The sequence below is a fragment of the Falco peregrinus genome, chromosome Z, assembly GCF_023634155.1.
Source record: "Falco peregrinus isolate bFalPer1 chromosome Z, bFalPer1.pri, whole genome shotgun sequence".
Taxonomy (NCBI): Eukaryota; Metazoa; Chordata; class Aves; order Falconiformes; family Falconidae; genus Falco; species Falco peregrinus.
Genome location: NC_073739.1, coordinates 42075978 through 42096266, shown reverse-complemented (window position 1 = coordinate 42096266; position 20289 = coordinate 42075978). Strand labels below are relative to the sequence as shown.

Here is a 20289-nt window from a genome sequence, read left to right as displayed (position 1 = left end):
TAGAGTTAAGTTTTTTGCGAATCTCACAGCTCTCTGAACAAGTGACAGTGAGGCACTTTTTGGCCTGCAAAATGAATGCAGAAGGCTACAACACATCTGAACTTCTGTAAACATGTTCTCTTGCAACCACGAACTTGTTCTATGTCAATCTGTGGAATTTTTATACACAGTCTGTCCAGATTTTTGATAACTATTTACTGTATTGCAACCTTAAAGGTGTGCCTGACATGTATAAACTGGAAAATATTGAATTATTCTGTATGTGTTCTTTGATCTTACTGCAATTTGTCTGATTGAACCATCTGCCTGCCTGTGCTTATGGGGGTCTAAGCTGAAATTAAACTTCAGGGGTAAATTGGCTAATGCTTTATTCTTCTGCATAAACAGGAAATAATTAATATTTACCATTTCAGCCAAAACCACTGTTTCTCCAGATATATTTCTCCAGGGGAAAAGAATGCAGCAATTCTGTCTTCATACTTAGCTATTAAAAAATCCCAGCAGATGAAGAAGATGGCTAGGACAGTGATGACGAAGAGTGGCAAGGCCCTCTGAAAGTTCAAGGTGCAGGCTGCAATAACTATTGCCAAGTATGCTGCCACAGAGACAAGAATATGCATATCAGTTAGGCTGGTCTTTTTAAAAACAGAATAAATCTTAAATTTAAAGATGTGATTGAGGTCAGACCTGTGTTTATCTTTTAGTGCTTTTCTGACTCTTGGCCTAATTACTGAAAAATTTTGCTTTCACAGGTAATGTTGTTTATGGTATGCTTATTGGTATCAAAGGTGGCTTCATCCTGTCAAAGAAGGTTATATGCTATGCCCAAGCCAAGTTAATATCAAACATGTTAACTACTTGGGAAAATTAAACTCATCTACAGGACTGCTTTTTCCTGTGTAAAAACTGTGAACTGAGAACAATGGGTCTTGTTTCTTCTTTCACAGAAGGATAAGTTTATCCAATAAAGAAACACTTAGAAACATTTGTCAATTACCTGATTTGATGGCCCTCTGAAATAATTGGGAAGCTTAGAAGTAGTTTATTTCATAAAGAAGCTGTGAAATGGTTTGTCATTTGGCAGGTTCATGGCTAATACATGCTGGCCGATGAAATATTCAGTTCTTGTAAATAATAATCTAATTCTGTCTATGGCAAATAAGGAAGAAGAACTACTGGGTTTTGTAAGGCAAGTTGTTTTTTTATGGAATTAACATATGAAATCCTGACATATTCTTGGAACTCACTCACTTTATGAAGCCAGGATATGCCTGTACCATGACAAAGCAATACAAGCTGATGCTAGGAGGGCAGGCTATTCAGCATGCATGCAGCAGCCCTTTTATAACCACTTTATGGTACACTGATGCCTATCACACAGACATTTTAGGTCTATGTGTTCTCCGTGTTCAAGTGGGAGGAACTCAAAAAAAAACTCGGTGAAGTGGAAGGAGACGAACCAGTCTACTGGCTAATTAGGAAAGGGACAAAGAAGAATATCTGAAATACTTTGCAGTGCATGCTGACATAAAACACATTTCCTCTAGCAAACATTTGCTGTGGATAATGAGTGATATGAGTCAGAACATAAAACTTTCATTTCTAGCCTGCTGACTTCAGTTCAGTGCAAGCTGATGCTTGACTCTTTCTAATGAGATTTCATGTTTTTGAGCAAGTTCCTAAAACTGTAATTTAACAGGCTTCTTGGAGGGGGCTGGTAATGGAATAGACACAAACCCTGAACTACCCTTTATCTCAAAAGTAATTGCTAATTGGATTTCAAACATGCTGGAGGAGAAGTATAACAAGATCTGTGCTTCTATTAAGTTTGGGAACAAGCAGAGATGTTCTGGTCTGGAGCTTTCTCTGGGACTAAATTAACTTCTACCTCCCTTCAAATGCATTCTTTAAGACAATCAAGAGTTTTTGTGTCAGGTAGAAGACATGCACAATCTATAATCTCATATAGGTAAGTAAAAAAAAAGGCTTCAGCGACCTTAGGTGTAATATACTGTACCTGTTATTAAAATTCCATAGATCACATATTGAATTGTGGGTTTATGTTTCTTGCAAAGGTCACAAGCTTTATCATATTTCTCTTCTAAACACCTAGGAGAATTAAAAACAAACAAAAAAACCAACAAAACAGGAGATATTTAGGCTGTAGATAAAAAAGAAGAGTAATTTGCACAGGAAGATCAGGTTAAATAGATGAAAATTTCTCCACTGGAGTGTGCTGCACTTGGTAAGGATTAAATTTGTATCCCAACGTACCAAAGAAAATCCTGCTGACGTCTGCTGAGCTTTTGGGAGGACTTCTTCGGTTTGATGTCGAACAAGTGAAAATCTGGCAGATAACTAATGGGCAAAATTATTAACTATCTAAGAGGCCAAAGTTAGGGGGTCAGTTCTACTAGACTCTGAAGTACAGCTCTTCTGTGAGGATGTCTGTTAACAGGGTTAGTGCAAACTGGGAGGGTAGGTAAAAATTCAGTGCCCATTGCCAGGCCTGCAAAGACTGTCAATATAGCCAGCCCACCATTGCTATGTGGAGCAGTAGTGTTGCTATAGTTGTGAAGGCCTAAGGCTGCATTTGTGTATGCAAAATAACCAATAGCCACCTAAAACCTTATTAAAGTGTGCATAGATGTTTCTGGATATTTGAAAATTTGTTTATTAATTACATTAATTTCTCATCTAATAATTATCAGTTCATGGAAGCTAAAATTATTTGTTATATTTGAATGTCCTATTCTAGTACCTTTTCTTCTAATTATTATGTACTTCACTTTCATTCTTTTCTCATCTCACTAAGGGTAGTACAGCGTGATTTCATGAGGGATGCTGAAATACAGGGAAATAGTAGTTAAGAGAGTTAATTCCACACAGTTTTCCAATGTTAAGTGATGCAGATGTATTTCAGTTAAAAAACCTTAACTAAATAAACACTCTTGAATTGTGCAAGCTGACAAGGAAGTATAGCTGGAAACAGCTATATCTCTGTTTCTCTAAAGTGGTGTGTTACACTCTACAGCGTAAAAAGGTAACAAATCTAGAGATGCTAATTATCCAGACTGTTCTTTTGTGGAAACTAGATGCAGCTGGAGTCAGATACATACTGATTCGTACTGAAATTCAGCATGAATACCTTTCTTTTCTGCACAAAAAAAAAAAAAAAAAGAAAGAAATTGGAAAGAAACAAGGAGTATTAACTTAATTCATATAAGTACTCAGAACAGCAGAGCAAGAATATACTCTTAACTAGTACAAAGAGTAACATGGTCTCTGAGAAATCTTGATTGCTTTTGGTATTTCAGTTTTAGTTCTGGGAATTCCTGTTGCCTCACAAATCATAGTTATTTTCTTTCTACTTGTAAGAACATTAGGTTATCTGCCCAATGTCAGCAGAGAGGTTAGAAACAACAGGAAAAGAAAGAAAAGAAGAAATGAGAAACAGATGTATGAATAAAGTAGAGGTCCTTTATCAAATTTATAGTTTATCCATCGACCAAAAAAAGGAAAAAATATTATCTACTATCTGTTGCTGGTACTTATGAGTCCTTTGGGGCTTAAAATTGCTATTTTAAGATTACAGTTCCTTGTAATGTCTTCTTCGCTCTAACATCTCTCACTCTCTCTCTTTTCTTATTTTATTAGTTTAGATGATTATCACTTTGGTACGTGGATATCTTAAATGTTTAGGCATACATGTCATAAATATGAAGCTCTGTTCTGAAAGGTGACAGGAAAAACATCTTCCTTATGAAAATTAGTTATTTTACTAAGGAAACACTATTTTTTAAAAGCTGATTCTATGTGCTTAAAGTGCAGCATGTTGCTTTTACTTAACCAAAGATTTTTAAAAACCAAGTAACACACACAATTAAAGGAGAACCTTAATGTGAAATATTTGTATATGCCATAACTATTCTTGCTTGCATTTTGCAACAGAAATCCTTTTTCTAGTCTGCATGTACTCTGTAAGTGAATGTTAACAACTTGCACAGGTAGTGAACCCTTGTTATCAACAGACTGATCTTTCAAAGGGCTTGTGTTTCAGGTTACAGGCTCTCCCCTACCGGAGACACATTCATAGTAAAGGCAGCTTTGTGAATGCCTTCCTTTTAAGCAGATACAAGAAAGACATCAGATCACATTAGTGCCTGCTTTTAGGAGCTAATGTACAAAAAATAACTTGGTAAAGATACCGTTGCCCTTGTCAGGTGCTCAACATAAACATTAACCTAAGCAAAGTACAAAGCCGGAGAGCACAGAACAGGCCATAGCCTGAATGTAATCAGAACGGAGCAAAGTGCTCTTCTGCTTCCAGCCTATGAGGAGCTTTCGCTTCCAGAGATAATGGTACCTCTGCTGATGAAAGAAAAAGAGGACCTCAGGAACAGTAATTCCCCATGAATTAAACCTTACTTGTCCCTTGGCTTTCCATGGGAGCACAAGTAAATAAGAATGAGAAAAAAACATACAGGCTTGGTCTCAACCCCAGCTCAACCTGCTCCCGTGCAGAGATGCCTCTTGTTAAGTGACTGTGGGCCCAGGTTTGAGGGGAAGAAACCTTGTACAGCCATTTGCATGCCAACACTTGCCTCTCCAATTAGCTAGCTTATTTATCAGTAAGGCTGGATACCTGCCACTGGAGAGGCCTTCAAACTTGGATGTTTGATCTACGAAATCTCAGTGTTTGTTTTTGCTAGACAAGACACCAAAAGTTTTAAACAAGAAAACGTTTAATCTTGCGTACTGCTAAAGGAATGACAAATCTCCAAAAAACAGAGGAGAAATGAGACGGTATTTAAGTGAATTCTAAGTACTTTTGCTAGATTTTTGAAGTAGTATTTTAATGATAACAGCAGTAAACCTGATCATATGAACAAATCTTTAAGCTCTGTATGTACAACTCAAAAACATAATTTAAACCTTCACAGCTACTTCCTCATATATCATTTGTACACGAGATCTTTCCACGAAGTCCAGTTTGATTAAGACAAACTCCTATCTGAGATATCCAGTGAGTGAGTTGCTAGAATCTGCTGACGGAATCATAGAATACCTTGAGTTGGAAGGGACCCATAATGATCATTGAGTCCAACTCCCTGCTCCTTGCAGGACTACCTAACACCAAATCATATGACTAAAAGCATCCTCCAGACACTCCTTGAACTCTGACAGGCTTGGTGCTGTGGGAAAAAGACAGGTTCAGATCTGAAATAGTGTGCTGTATAACAGAATGCAGTCATTGAAATCAGGGGAGAAGTACAGTATGTTTTCTATGAAGGTTTATATGAAGACTCAATGACAGAAAAATACTAAGACTTTATAATTTTAAATATTTATTTTTTTTAATGTCTTGTATAGGGTTTGTAGTTCTTTCCAAAAAACCCTAATCCTCAAGTATAAAATGTAGATTTGTGCTTTTACTGTGTGGTCACCTGACACCAGTGCTAAACAAAATGTAAAAATTCTACTCCATCAAAATGCCTTTTTTTTTTAACAGCTATTCTATTCCAATTTTGTATAGGGGTAAATAGCTATTGAAACTGAAGGACAATAGTGAATCTTTAACTTCCTGAAAGTGATCACTGTAAGTCCTCTCTTTAAAAAAGGCTCTTATGGAAATACTGGAAAAGTACAAATGTATAAAAATGGACAAAAAAAAAAATTAAAAAAAAATTGCTCCTTTAATTTACAAGGCTTTGGAAGGATAGCTCCACAATCACATGTATCAGTTGAAAGGTATAATAATCTTAAATACAATGTGTTTCTGTATTTCACAGATTACTAGGCAATACAAAGGTCTGTGTAGCATAGGCGTATGGGAGTGAAATTTAGAGCTGTCACTCCAGAAACAGAAAAGCTGGCAGATAATTGCTTAGGCCAGGATGAAGTGAGTGGAAAACTTACTCATCCAAAAGACATTACCCTTTTGAGCGTGGCTGCTCATCATCTGCTGAATCATGTTTGTTTTCATGCAGATCACTCTCAACATGGATGTGTTCATCCTCCTGGAAAACAAGGATGCCAAGGCTGTGAGAGGGGTGCATGCCTGTCAAGTAAGGTGCAAAAATCCCAGACCCCACTGGCAGATGGTTGAAGCAGTCTCATGAGTTCCCCGTCTGCACTGAGTGCATGGCTCCAGCTTTCCTGTCTGCCACCAGTGCTGTGATCAGCATCAGGCAAACCCAGTGGTGAGACCCTGGCTGTGAACTTTCCCAAGCCAGCCACACATTTTGAAAAGGGAAATGAAGGGGGGGAAAACACCAGTGTTTCTCAGAGCTGAAAAGCGCCCCATACAGACCACCACTGTATACATGCCAAAAGGTGAGAGGTGCAGGTGGGAATGGTAGAGCTGCTAATTAGCCAGCTTGCCGAGCACCTCCTGTTGACAACCTCCTGTTTTTGTTGCTTTTCTCTTTGCAGAACTTTAATTTTATGTCTGGAGAACGGTTAAATTGCAGGAGGTGGGGCTTATTGTTTTACAAGTGTAACTAAGCCAAAACATTTATTCTTCAGAAAAGCTGCTGGGATAAGGTGACAAGTAACAGTCCTTTAAAGGGAGCTGGGATCCATGGGCTTTGTAGCACAAACTTGAAATCTGGCCAGATAGCACATTTTCATCAGGAACACACCTTTTTGCTACCTTAACCCATATAAACCTGGCTGCATTAAAAATTTTGAACAGCAACAGCCTGACCTCCAACACGTGCCAGGACCGTCCTTCAGGTGGCTGGGCACAGCCCCCAGAGCTGCTGGGCACACCAGTGGGGGCTGCCATGCTCATGCTGTGTTCGTCCCACCAGCCCGGTGCGGACAGGCAGAGGGAAGCACTTGTCCCACAGGTACGTGCCTGTGAATAGGCCAGTGACAGGCAGCAGGTGACCGTGGCGTCCAAAGGCAGCAGCGTAACTGTGCCTGGCCCTTGCGCCACACTTGCCCTTCCCCATTTTAATGCCGTGCCAGGGCAGCGTGACCGGTCACCTGCCCTTGCGTGTCCAGCCAAGATCACAGTGAAGGCACCCAGTGTTTTCCTGAGCCGGCAGCTATGTCCTACCCTCTTGAGAGTAGCTGGCCTGCTGTGCCAGGCCACTTGGACCGGTGGCAGGCTGCAGGCAAGTTTACCTTTTCTTTTTGCCTCACTATTATTTGTGGTAACTGCATTCCTCAAACTGCTGTGTGAAGCAAGGCCCACCACAGACCTTGCTCTGGCCTCTGCCTTCTGTCTGGCCTTCCTGCTGCTGGAAGTCCTAGAAAGCCCACAGTTAGTTTTAGTGAGAAACCTGAACCAGTTCACCGGCAAAATTAACACACAGCCAGTAATTACAATGGTGTGGAGGAGTATGTATGTAGAAGCTGCTATTCATTCCCCTAGGAGAAAACTCAGCATGACATAGACAGGAGTCTCTCAGGCCTCCTGGTTGCAGTTTTTGGAGGGGTGGTGGTGGTGGTAGGAGTTGTGTAGCAACATGGAGCTGCACTGTAACTTTTGGCTATATTTTCACTGAACTCAATTTCTTTCTCTCTTCGGTATTGACTGTGAAATAAAGCAAACTTGAAAGATGCAGATGCTTTCACCTAAGTTGCTATTATTTTTGGTAATTGGGAGCACTCTCCAGTGGCTGTAGGAGGTTGGCTTCTCAGCTTAGGGCCAGCAAGTGCTCATAGTATTGAAATACCATTTATTCCTTGGCTTAAATTTGGGGTATATTGTATACTGGTGCTTCTCACAGATTATTGAACCTACATTATAAATCAGGAGGGTCCAGCCCTTTGGGTTGACAAGCCATGTTTTCATGTTTGCAGGTGGCTATGCTCCCTGTGGCACCACGTCCTCTCTCCTGGTCACAGCTCAAAGCCCACGTTCCATACCTCCCTCCCTCAGTCCTCACCACCATCCCCAGAGCCCCTGCTCCCCTATTGCTTTCCCCAATGCCATAGCATCCTCCCTGGGCCAGGAACTTGCCCGGAACACCCAAAACCCCAGGCTCTGGCTCTTTGAATTTGTGAAATACATTGTTTGTCTTGAGAATATAACCTATTTTGTCTTTTGAGTATTACAATATAAAAAGCATCAATCCACATCTCTTCACATTGCCTACAATGTATTTGAGTATGCTCAGAATATTATTATGTTGCTATGTTATTGTTGCAAATGCTTTCCTACACTGACATTAAAAGGTGTTCAGAAAATTTGAAATCAAAAACCACTTTGTGTCTAACTCTGAGCAGATACATAAAGAAAAGGGAGAAAGGATCCAAACCCTTTTTCTTCTTTTTTCATGGCCAAACATGGTATCAGATCTGGCTCATAGGGAGTGTTGGTCCTTGCTGAGGCTAAACCAAGGGCTGCGTGGAGCACATGGACTTCTGCCAGCAGGGGCACAGTGAAGTCCATACTCTGCAGAGCTGCAAAATAAAATTCTCCTGCCTCAGACACGGTGTGCCTGAGAAAATGCTATCTCTAGTAGTAGTATCTCTACTACACTTGCACAAAGTAGTGGCAGATCACTTTCAGCTGAACTTTTTCAGGGAGGAATTGGTTTCTTTGATTAAAATCAAGCTGTCATTGACTGCCACTACTTTTGTCCATTTTTCAACTGTTTCAATCTGTTCTGCAAGTCCTTTTATTCTTTTTGTTTTGACATTTCCCTTTTTGCTGGCTTTTTTGAAGAGGAAGGTATAGACACTGTCTACCACCTTCCTTTCCTAGGATCTCAGAGGTTTAGTTCCCAGAGGAGCATATCAGAACAGTCCAACTCATCCTTCCCATCAGTGTAAATCTGAAATCACTTCAACTTTATGAGCAGAGGCATTTCTTTGGCAGCATACCGTTGCTGCCTTTGATCATACCCCAAAAAACTGGAAGATAGAAAAGAATACCCACAAGCATCAGGAAACCTCTATTTTTTATGTGCTGCTTCAGGTACGTTCACCAATTTTGCAAGTAGCTATGATTACAACACAGGAAGGTACTAGAAGTTTTTAATGGAACTTTTAGAGTAGATTATTTCTGGAGTGTGGGTGTGAAAATATTAATGCATGACAGTAGTAAAATATCTGTTGGATTTTTTTTAAACTCTCATGTCTTCATAGTGAGCTACTCATTATGTGGGCTTAAACTAATGTCCAGTCAAAAAACTTAAAAATGAATGCGTTCATGTGTCATCTGTATTGTATTTTCCTCTTCTTTCTCTGGCCAGTTGTACGTCACACGGTTGCCTCCAGTTTGCTTTTGTCTGAAATTTCCCCCATTTTAGATGAGCAGGTCTTTAGTAATGTGTATGCCCCACCTGACTGAAATATTTTATGACTAAAGACAGTGTTTCCACCTTCTTTTTTTCCAACTTCTCGGGAGAAAATGCTTCTGTATCAGCTCCTTGTCCGCAATATTCCCTCTGATCACCATTTCTGATGCCTCTTTTGTGTCGTGTATGAAGCCATGACATTAGAAAACATTTTTCTGAATCCTACACATCCTGTCAATTTTCTGTGTTCTTTCTTTAATGTATTTCTGAGAACAGAACTTGCTTCCTTGTCAGTTTATGAATTTTAAATTAAATTCAGGTTTTGTTAAAATATCTCTCTTGGATATATTATCACAGCCAATTACTGACACTGAATTTGAGATTTATGAATTTACATAAGGTTATGCAAAAGAAAAAAAAAAGAAAAAAACCATACCTGATTAGTATTTTGTGAATACTTCTTATTTTGTGACTTCTTGATTCTCTGTGAATTCTTGATTCTCTGAATTGCCTTTGAGACCTTTTAGATTTATAACATTCACACCTTTGCTGTTGTTCTGGGGGCATGATGAGACCAGAAACTGTATTGTTTCAAGTCAAAAGCTCAAAGCCTTTCTCATGTGTGGTAAGAACTGATTTATATCCTGATGCCTGTGCTTCCATGTTTTACTTTACTAGTACAGGGAATCCAAAACTCAGAGTACAGAGCTTGGACGTTCAAGTCCCTGCACTATTACCCAAAGCTCTGTCACTCATGGATGGTGCTTAGCTAATGTGAATCTGCTGTTTTCTTGACCCAAGCTCACATGACCTCCTGGTGCTGCCTTTTGGCTCTGGACTGGTTTAACAAGCTTACAAAGATCCAGCCCTTCTCCCCGTCAAGGGCAAAACTGCTTTTTCGAGCCTTGTCCAGGCTCTTAGTACCTTTGCTCCAGTATATATACTCCTTAGGCATATGCAGTAAATGCATATTTTTTTTCAAATATGTACTTCTATTGCTCTTGGGATAAAACACTCAGAGTATCTTGGGAAAGAGCAGTTAGTTTTACTACACTAATTCTCTGTGATATACCTTTTATCAGAGTGTACTGAGAGTACGGCAATAACCAGCTCCACTATTTCTACTTTTTTCTTTTTCCTGAAGCTGAGTTTTCTTGTTTCTTAATGTTTTGAAGGGTACATTATTTCTTTTTAATGATCCTTGAAAGGCTGGTTCTTATTTGGTTTTGTAAGAAAGCAGCTTAAACAAAATTTCAGATAACTTATATCCACAATTTATACAAATGTTTTATATTTCAGTGTTTTCTTCTGGCAGCAATTACGGTGTGCTCATTTCATTGTTTTTTGTTGCATGAAGTAGAAGTATCTCATTATTTACATGGTAATAAACCCAGTAAATTAGCATCTACATTTAGCTTTCTGAGAAAACAATAATTTCCAAATGAACAATACAGAATAGACTTAATCATAGTAAATTATGATAAAGGCAGGAATAGGCAGTACTACTAGATATCAATTAAGTTTTGCCTTTTAGCAGAAACATGACCTTAGAAGAAATCAGAACACTTTTCAGTAACGTATTTTCCATAAAGATACTCTGACTTTAAACTTCACAAAAAATCAATTTCAGTAAAAACGTTTCTGGAACTTTGTGTCTGGGGGAAGAGGGGAGAGTTGCAAGAAGGTATTGATTCACCTGCTCTTGCCCTGATTAAACCAGATGCCAATAAATGAGTTCCCCTCCTTCTAAGACAAAAGTATCTTTGCATTCCCTTAAGAGGGAGGTATTTCTTTTACAAAAAGCTCTTCTCTTCTGTTACTTTTGCTTTCCAGCCATGCTGTCTTAGGAGTTTGCCATAGCTGCCTCTGCAGCTGATAATGAAAACCTCCACTGAAACTCTCAATACGGTGGGGAAAAAAAAGGAAAAAAAATCCAAGAAGCTGAGGTTAACTGTAACATTGAGATATAATATCTTAAAAACACTATACAGGACAGCACAGTGAAGTCTAAGTGGTACAGTTCTGTAATTGACACACAGACACTGCTGGGGATAGTCTCTTTGATGACTTCTATGCTTATTGCCAAGCAAGAAAAAGCAAAGATTTCTTAGGATTATTGTCACTGACAGTGTGAAGAACAATAAACATGCAAGTTGCTGTCTACAAACAACAGAAGTTCAGAATAATTTGAGTTGGAAGAAACCTCTAGATGTCATTTTGTCCAACCCACTGCTCAACTGCAATAATTACATAAGAGTTTTATTTATAGAGTAATTAAAATAGATGAATGTATGAGTAATGTTACAGAAAATTAGTAAGAGCATCACATGATTGCTGGCACTCTAAATAGCCTGCACTGCAGAATGGTAGATTTGTGTTCTTTCATGCCATAAAAAGCACTCATTTCAACTGAGAAATACCACATTTCTGGCATATTCCAAATTCAGTAGAAACTTGTTAACTGCTATTGATAACAAGTTTACTTCAGTAAGAGTCTAATTCTGTTGACTAAAACAGTCTTTGAATGAGTGCAATGAAGATGACTGATTTTCTTATACTTCACACCTGATTCTTCAAGTGCAATTTCTTCATCCTCCCCTTTATACAACTTTTTTTATTTTGTTTGGTGAAAATACATGCTATTTAACTGTATCCCTTGAACAAAAATAATTATTTTTAATTTCTTGTAAGAAGGGCAGTATTCAAGTGACAAATAGAAATGCCTATTCCTTTTTCCTGTTTGCTTGAGTCTTTCTCTTTCTGAGTTTGCTGAAGGCATTCCTCACCAAAATGTTGAACTCTCTGTGCTTATGGCCTGCTGTAGCAAACTGTTACCTAAGCACCCAGCAGGGCCAGAAGACCTCTATCTCATTTGCCCAGTATTCTTTTCCACCTTCCAGGATATTTCTGCAGAACAAAACATTGCAACAGAAGACAGGAGTTCAAGTCTTAGCGACTATAGCTAGCACAGCCCTGTTACAAGCCCAGGCCAGGTCCAGTGATATGCCTAGTCACTTCTGAACTTACTCAATTGGTAGACACAAGGAAGCTGAAAGCTAAAACCAAGTTAGAGACACTTGGATAGGAAAATTCTCTTTCTTTTAGGTCATGCTTGAAGGATTACAGAGTTGATCCATCTACTTCTAATGATGATCACATGAAAAGTGTTACGCAGTTGCATTTCTGCTTCTACACTCTGCTGTACTTTTACTGATTGAAATTTCATACTTGTAAAATACTTGGCAAGGGCATAGAGCTATCTCTTACTTGAAAGTGAAATACTCTTTCAATGCTTTTTCAGTTTCCTCTAGATTTGCAGTTCATTTGCCAAGTCTTTTTGCCTAACTACATACTTTGGCCTTCCATCCTATCTCCTTCTCACCTATCTCCTCTCTGACTTTTGAGAGAGGATTGGTTTTGCAAAGAGCACATAACTTCTGTTGGTTGTGCTTTTAACAAGAGCACACAGTCTCTGTTACAGTTTTCCCACCCCTATCAGTTAGTGATGAAACCAGATTTGCTATCAGCACATCCAGGCAGCTGCTTAAATTGTTGATGGTTTAAGGGTGGGTCATTAGATTAGCTTTGGAGATTAGAATCAGGGTACTTTAGGAACTGTGTGGAAAACAGATGCTTCAAAAGCAAATGTTTTAAGTTACCATGTTGGATTTAATTGGATTTCAGATTAGATTCTGTCAGCTGAAATGAAGCCATCTGATTTTTAGTTAAAAACTTTGCTATATTTTTAGTATTCAGTGTAATAGAAGAACATTCATGTAAATTTCCCCCCATGTACTACCTTTTGCTAGCCAGAGTGTCATTATTCTGAAGGAGTTAAAGTGCATTTTAAATACTGAGGAAGAATTTTTTTGATCAATAATCATAGCATTCATAAATTCCTGTGAAATGACAAATTTGAGTGTAGATGGCAGGAGGGATGAAAGTTCATTATTTATGTGTTAAACTATAGTAAATAAGCTGTAAAGACAGCAGATAAGAAACATGTGCTGCCAGATTTAAATTCAGCTGGCTAAATCTTTATGAGGTGTTTTAAAACAGGTTGTAAATTAGGCTCACCCACCTCTGAGTACATTAGTGTTTTCTTTAAAACTTTAAGTGGTCAGTTTTGAGTAGGATAGTTGGATAGTATTCTGAAATGCAGGATAAACAAGTTAAAATGATAGACTGGCACAATCGGCCATAAAAAAAGAAATAGGAAATCCTTTTGCTCTCAGAGCAAGTAAAATGTATGTTCCTGTAAGAGATGGAGTAATATCCCACTTTTTTTAAAAAATACCCAAACATGGCTTTGGAAAACATGTTTTGAAAATGTGGAAAAGGACTGCATAATTTCCTGCCTGAATCCGATGGAGTTATACAGTACAATGCCCTCATAATTTCCAAGGGAAATTACAACAATTATGCTCATGAAATGTAAATTCTTAATAACACCTATAGTTTTAATCAACTAACCAGACAAGAGTATCTAGGAAACTGTGGAGAATGGTGATAAACACAGAAATATATGGCATTTTTTAGGATGTTATAAGCTTGTTTGAATGAAATGGAGTGTGAAGGCTGCGTATGTTATGGCAGTACCGATGTCCTTATGCAGCTTGAGTAAAAGGCAGAGTTTTAAAGGGGATCCTTCCTTCAGCTTCTTAAGAGCAGTTTGCTCTTCTACAGAAACAGGTACCAACTGCTTAATACATCCTAGCACTAACAATAGGAGGCCAATGAATAATAACTATTTATTAGCTGTTATCTTCCTTTTGTATTGTATTTATTTTATGTTTACCTCTGAGTTCCCTTTAAAAGTTTGTCAGGTTTTTTTTGTCCCACCAACATTCCTTTTTATGAGCTAGTTCTTACCATTCCTTGAGAAATGTGTGATTTGTTTAATGCCATAATTAGCAGAGATCTGAACCATCAGCACTGAAGAGATAAAACCTTTGCCTCTTAAATAAGGGCTAAATTCAAGCTAGATAAATAAAATCTCAGGTTTAGGGTTACTATTAATGTAGGATTTCTGAGCAGGAAATTCTGTAGCCAACTGTAGTGATACTCTAGCCAGTGCCATCAGAGAGAAGTTAACCAAACTACACTGAATGGAAGAGACACAGTAGTGTTTCTATACTTTATGTATGACATTATTGTAGATGTAGATACAGAATGTATTACATTGGCATGCAGACACTTAACATGGACAATCTTCTGAGTAGCAATGGGCAGATGAGGGTGATGATTTACATTCCTTATATTGCATGACATTTAAGGGGGGAAAAAAAATCATAAATCCCTGGATGTTTTGGTATAAACAGTGTGGCAGTCTGTTGATTCTAGCTATGAGGTAGCATCCAAAGCAGGTAATTTAGCGTGTAGGTCTTAACAATTGCATTGGAGTTTTATTAAGTTTATGCTGCACTGAAGGATAAGAGCATGCTTGTGAAGAATGGCAAGTGTAGGTAGAGCTATGCATCTTCCCAAAACTAATACAAGAAGCTTACTGAGATGTCCCTGATATCAAAGAAAGAGGTAGAATGAGAGGTACATTTACATTTGAGGTTTGCTGTCTGTTTTCTTTTGAGACCATTTTGAGCTGTTAATGAGGTGACAGTTGCTTCTAAGTCTCCCAGATACTGGCATTATCACAAAGCAATAACACAGGACCCACAATTTTTCATGTCATGCCTGTAAACAGTTCAAGTGGAATCTGCTTAGTGTATAAAAGAAGTAGGTGATATTTCACGGGATCATGCATTTAAAAAAATATGATTAATGTGGTTAATAGAACTTTACCCTACATGAATGCACACCCTCTCTGAAAGCTAACATTGCTTAACTGACTTCTGAGGGTCTACTACAGTAAGGCTGAAGAAGTTTTACACTTCTGTGATGCAATGGTTATTAACTGTATCACAGTTTCAGCTGTGACAGTTAATTTTCTTTATAGTAGCTGGTGCAGAGATGTGTTTAGGATTTGGTGTGAGACCAATGTTGATGGCAAACTGTTGGTTTTGGTTGCTTTACATTTCTTTCCAACTCCTCCCCATCCCTCTGGGTGAGAGGGATGTGAGTGAGTGGCTGAAGTTACCAGCTGTGGTTAAACCATGACAGTCCTTTTTTGACAACCCCAATGGGGAGGAGAATCAGAAAGGAATGTAAAACAAGGGTTAAGATAAGAACAATTAAATAAGTAAAGCAAAAACCACACACACAAGCAAAGCAAAGCAAAGCAAGGAATTCATTCACTACTTCCCATCAGCAGGCAGGTGTTCAGCCATCCCCAGGGAAGCTGGGTTCCATCACCTGTAACGGTTACTTGCGAAGGCAAACACTAACACCTAATGTCCTCCCCTCTCTCTTCTTCCCTCAGCTTATATATACTCAGCAAGACATCATATGGAATGGAACATCCTTTTGGCTAGTTTGTGTCACCTGTCCAGGCTGTGTCCCCTCCTAATATCCCATGCCCCTCCAGCCCTCAGGGCCCAAGAGACTGAAAAGTCCCTGACTTAAACATCACCCAGCAACAACTAAAACCATCTGTGTGCCATCAGCATTGCTGTCACACCAAATCCAAAACACAGCACTGCACCAGCTACTGAGAAAATTAACTGCATCCTAGCTGACACAGTACAAAACCTAGTATAGTACAGAAGGATGTGTGTGTTTAAATATCAATAACCAATGTGAAATTCAGATGAGCTTGAATAGTTATCCCTCTTTGACCATTTGTATGACTGACCAGTCAAAAGACAGATTACTCTATATTACCACCTCTTCAACTTGTTAAGAGTCCTTCAACAACAGAAGGTACAATGCTTCTCATTCTTGACTTAATAAAACTTTGATATGATCCTTCATCCACCACTTGTTAGCCTTGAGCTGCTTTGTATTGTTAAGAGCTGTTTTCTTAACTTTCTGACTTTATAAAACAAACTACCTAACCCAGGTTTACTTTGTCACTGCATTATTTTTTATATCCCATTGTGCGTTAATCATTAAACTTTAGCAAGCTAGCAGCCTAATCTACTAAGCAAATTAAGAGCATGTACTATTCTTACAGAAGAAATTAGAGAAGCAAAAATGTGCTGCACTGCATTCCAGAACTCAGCCCGAGAGTTACAGTCTGCTGTGAGTTCTGCATTATAATCATTTGACACATGTTGGGGTTGCGATTGTGAAAGTTGCCTGTTTACAATTTTCATTGGCATTATCATAGCTAGTTGTTTTAAAAGCAACCCTTGAGCTTTCTCATGCTCGACTTGTTGTTGCAAAATATTCTGAAGCTGATCAATAAAGTTAGTATATGACTCTTTAGGACCCTGCAAGACTCCTGCATCCTGACTGCCTTAATAGCCATCTCCTTCATTTGCAAATAGTTGTTCCTGGGATACCTTGCCTGAGTCACAGAATCGGCTCAGGTACATCTGAAGGTACCTGTGGAGTGCAATCCCACACTGATACTTAAAATGGTTTAAACTAATCCCTTTCCAGAACAGGTTTATATTTTGTGATTTAAGAAAGACACTAATTGCAAAATACTAGAAGACACTGCATCTTGGAGAAAGAAGAGTGTTCATTCTTTGTGCAAGAAAAGCTCAAATACAAGAAAATAGGGAAAAATTATGAGATTGTTTTCTTCTCAGTGGCTTCTACTGTGAAGCGATTTATTTTTCTATATGCAGAAGTTTACCTATTTCCTTCTGTGTCTTATTTTGTCTAGGGAGTCACTTACATGTTGAGTCAGCGATAGTGTAAACATAAATACCTTCTGGTGTTTCAGAAATCAAAAGTAACCAGAAAACCTGACTCTGGCCAGGTTTCATTGTTGCACAGTCTCTATGATTTGGTATTTGCATTGTTTAAATCAGAGAGGATTTGCTGGATCTTGCAAACCTCTGCAATGGACAGCTGCAGGAGGGGGCCTGGGAAGCAGGACCACAAGTAACAATCAGTTGAAAGGAATATGCTCGAGCTTGTGGGTCACAAGCCCTGCTGATACAGGACATGAAAAATTACTGAAGGTATAGGAACAGGGACTAAGTATCAAGTTGAGGCTATACAAGGAATGGTTTGTCAGATTGCTCAAGGACGTGGCGTAAGAACTGCAGACATTGTTATCGTTAACTATTGCTGAATTGCTAAATAGCTAGTGTGAGATCTTTGCGCAAGTTGCCACAGTTATAGAATAAGCAAGTTTTTGAACTGATCAGAGCAAGATGTAACAATTGCTTGTGTGTATATAATCATGCTATCAGGCTAATAAAGAGACATTTGCTTGCATGAAGCTGCATTCCCGTCTCTCAATTGCGACAGACAGCAAAGGAAGCACCTGGATTCCCTGCACATTGCCCAGGTGAGCTAGCTGTGTAAGGCAGAGAATTAACCTGAGTTACTGAACTGTGCTCCACAGAGACTGCTGAGGAAAGAGGTGCTTTTCAGCTTAGGTCATCATTCAAAAGCATTTGGCATTGAGCTTATGCAGCTAGAGAGGGACTTACTTCCTCTGTAAGTTTGTAGGCAGAGACTTTAGAAACTGAATGCACTAACTTGAACACACATTTTGTGTGAAAATGCACCCAGGATTAAGTCCTCACTTATCTGATTTACATGAACTGAGGGAGACCCAAATTCAAATTGCTTGTCTGTCTGCTCTGAAGCACAGATGTGTTGAGGGCACTGATTACCCAGGAGAATGCCCTAACCACTGGCTTATGTTTTAAGACAGTTATGTCTCCGTCTCCTGTTGAAGCTGTCCCACTTAGTGTGACTTATTAGCTATTGACTGGAGTAGGGACTTGACCGCAATTCCCTTACATTCCACAAATATTCCCTGACTGGCAGATTACCGGATTAATCTATTGCTTATCGTTGTCTATAGCTCAATGAGTAAATATAACACCAGAGTGGCTGGATGTCACTGGTGTTACATAATATTCCACATGCTTAGCATTTCCAAAGACCTTTCTGTGTTATTTGAATAGTGTTGGCTGATACCCCATATGTGCTACCCTTACTGCTAGCTGAGCTCAGGGGCAGTGTAAAGATCAGAGGCCGCAGAGGAAAGCAAGGGGTACTTCGATAATACAGCACTCTTTAGAGCCGCTTTCTCCCTGACCTGTTCCACCTTCAATAATAAACACAGTGAATGGCCTGGCTGTGGGTTTGCAAATTTCTGTTTGTCCCTGTTCTAATTCCTATAAAAATGCAGGGGTGCTGGGCACTGAGAACAATAGCTAACTGGTTAACAATTTATTTTTTTTTGGTGCTTCTGCTTTTGAAATCTGCATTTTTAAAATGGCTGTTAACATTACTTTATGCACATAACATGCAGAACCCTCTGGGCTGGCTCTGTGCCCTTCTTGGGAGCAGAACAAGACAGTTGCACTTATTTTATGCATGGAAGAAAGAAAATATGCCCCACTGTGATTACGTGATCATTTTTCTCACATTATTAATATACATTGCTTTGATGAGATGTACGTCTGCTGCATAATGATGCGTCTCTTCAACAAAACTGAATTATTTGCCCTCAGGAAATCACAGTAATTGATACAGCAGATGGGAGAGGTGGATGGGCTAGTTGTGAGATACACCAGCCTATGAAATAACACTGAGTTAGGAGACTTTTCAAAGATACAGTGTACCAGGCAGCAGACGAAGACAATAGGCAGAGCCTACTCCTGAATGTGTCAATTGTGCTCCAACTTTTTGTACAAGAGACTTGTACATTGGCAGGATATCACTGCAAAGTATGTGGATGCAGGAAGACAGTATAAATTGCTTTTTCTTTGTTCAAGGACTGAAGTAAGCACTGTTCATTGTTTTTAAGTCCTTCCTCTTCCCCACAAATCAAAAGAAATCATAGTTACCTGGAAGGCCACATTGTGCACGCCTGGGTGATCACAGGTAGTGTCCTTCAGCTCCATGTGCCTCGCCTGGGCAGGAGAGTTTTGGGCGGATATTGGAAGTTGCTTGCAGCACAGGGGCACAGCAGCCAGTACCTGGTTAATCCATGTACAAGGTGGGTGAGAGTCACTTGAAGTGATGCTCTTTTTATCTGGAGCATGCTCAGGTTGCTGTTGCTCACTCATAGCTCCACCTTCTCACTCCCCTGGCACAGCCCCTTTTGGCCAGTGTGGGAAAGGGCCTTCGATGTTTCTTGAGACAAAAAGGAAGGATTACTGCGAGCCCCAAGAGGCCGATGTATCCCTGGGTGATCCCAAAGGCAAAGGTGTGTACTTATATGACTTCTGTCTTTCCTCCCTTGCTTGGGGGAAAATCTTCCCTACCCAGATCTTTGAGAGGTCAACACAGTTTTAGTCTTTTTTTTTCAGCTATTCTCAAATCACTGTTTCTACGATGTTATCACAACTCTGTTTTCATAGTGGTTAGGGACTTAATCTAGAAAGAGAAAACAAGGGAAAATTAACAACTCCCAAACCGCCAACAAATACTAGTTATGCATTTTTAGTTGGCATGCCAAATCTTATGGCACAGGCTCATTTGATTATCTGTCCTCAGTTTACTCATCTTTAACTGGAGTTTTCTAATAACTTTCCAGGCTTGCTCTTTGCAGTATGGCAGTTATATTCGTAGAACTATCAGTCTCTTAGCCATATTTTTTATTTTGGCTACCTGTGGACAGCTTGTTCTGTGTAAGGTCTCTGAAAATAGTAGCACTATTACAGACACTTATGTCAGATAGGATTTGAATGAATATAATTTTTGTCTTTAAGCACAACAAAAATGAGAGAGAGTTCTGTTTCTTTGAAATACAGCAATGTATATTTACGTACTCATTAGGTGCCTAAATTTGTAACTTTCTACACAGGGATTGAAAATGTCACAAATTTTGCCTCATCCTGTGAAAAAGCAAAAAATTATGTGCTATTTTAGGAATAAAGACAGAATGGACCGGCACAACAATATATTCTTGCAAATAAAGAACAGTTACATGAAAAATAAAATTATGCATCTTTCTGAGGAATCTTCCAGCTATGTTTTAATTGTATTATAAATCATA

The 20289-nt window shown here is 39.0% G+C and overlaps 1 protein-coding gene across 1 annotated transcript in view; it reads right to left on the bottom strand.

The window, feature by feature from the left end:
• SLC28A3 (solute carrier family 28 member 3) overlaps window positions 1–19324 on the bottom strand; it is a 46530-nt gene extending 27206 nt beyond the window's left edge. Inside the window, exons 1-4 of the mRNA XM_027791354.2 lie at window positions 19136–19324; window positions 5938–6020; window positions 2018–2109; window positions 406–595 (exon numbers count right to left, since the gene is read on the bottom strand). Coding sequence (XP_027647155.2) covers window positions 406–595; window positions 2018–2109; window positions 5938–6020; window positions 19136–19192 — 422 coding nt within the window. The 5' untranslated portion in view covers window positions 19193–19324. The remainder of the gene's footprint in view (window positions 1–405; window positions 596–2017; window positions 2110–5937; window positions 6021–19135) is intronic.
• Between the last annotated feature and the right edge of the window lie 965 nt (window positions 19325–20289).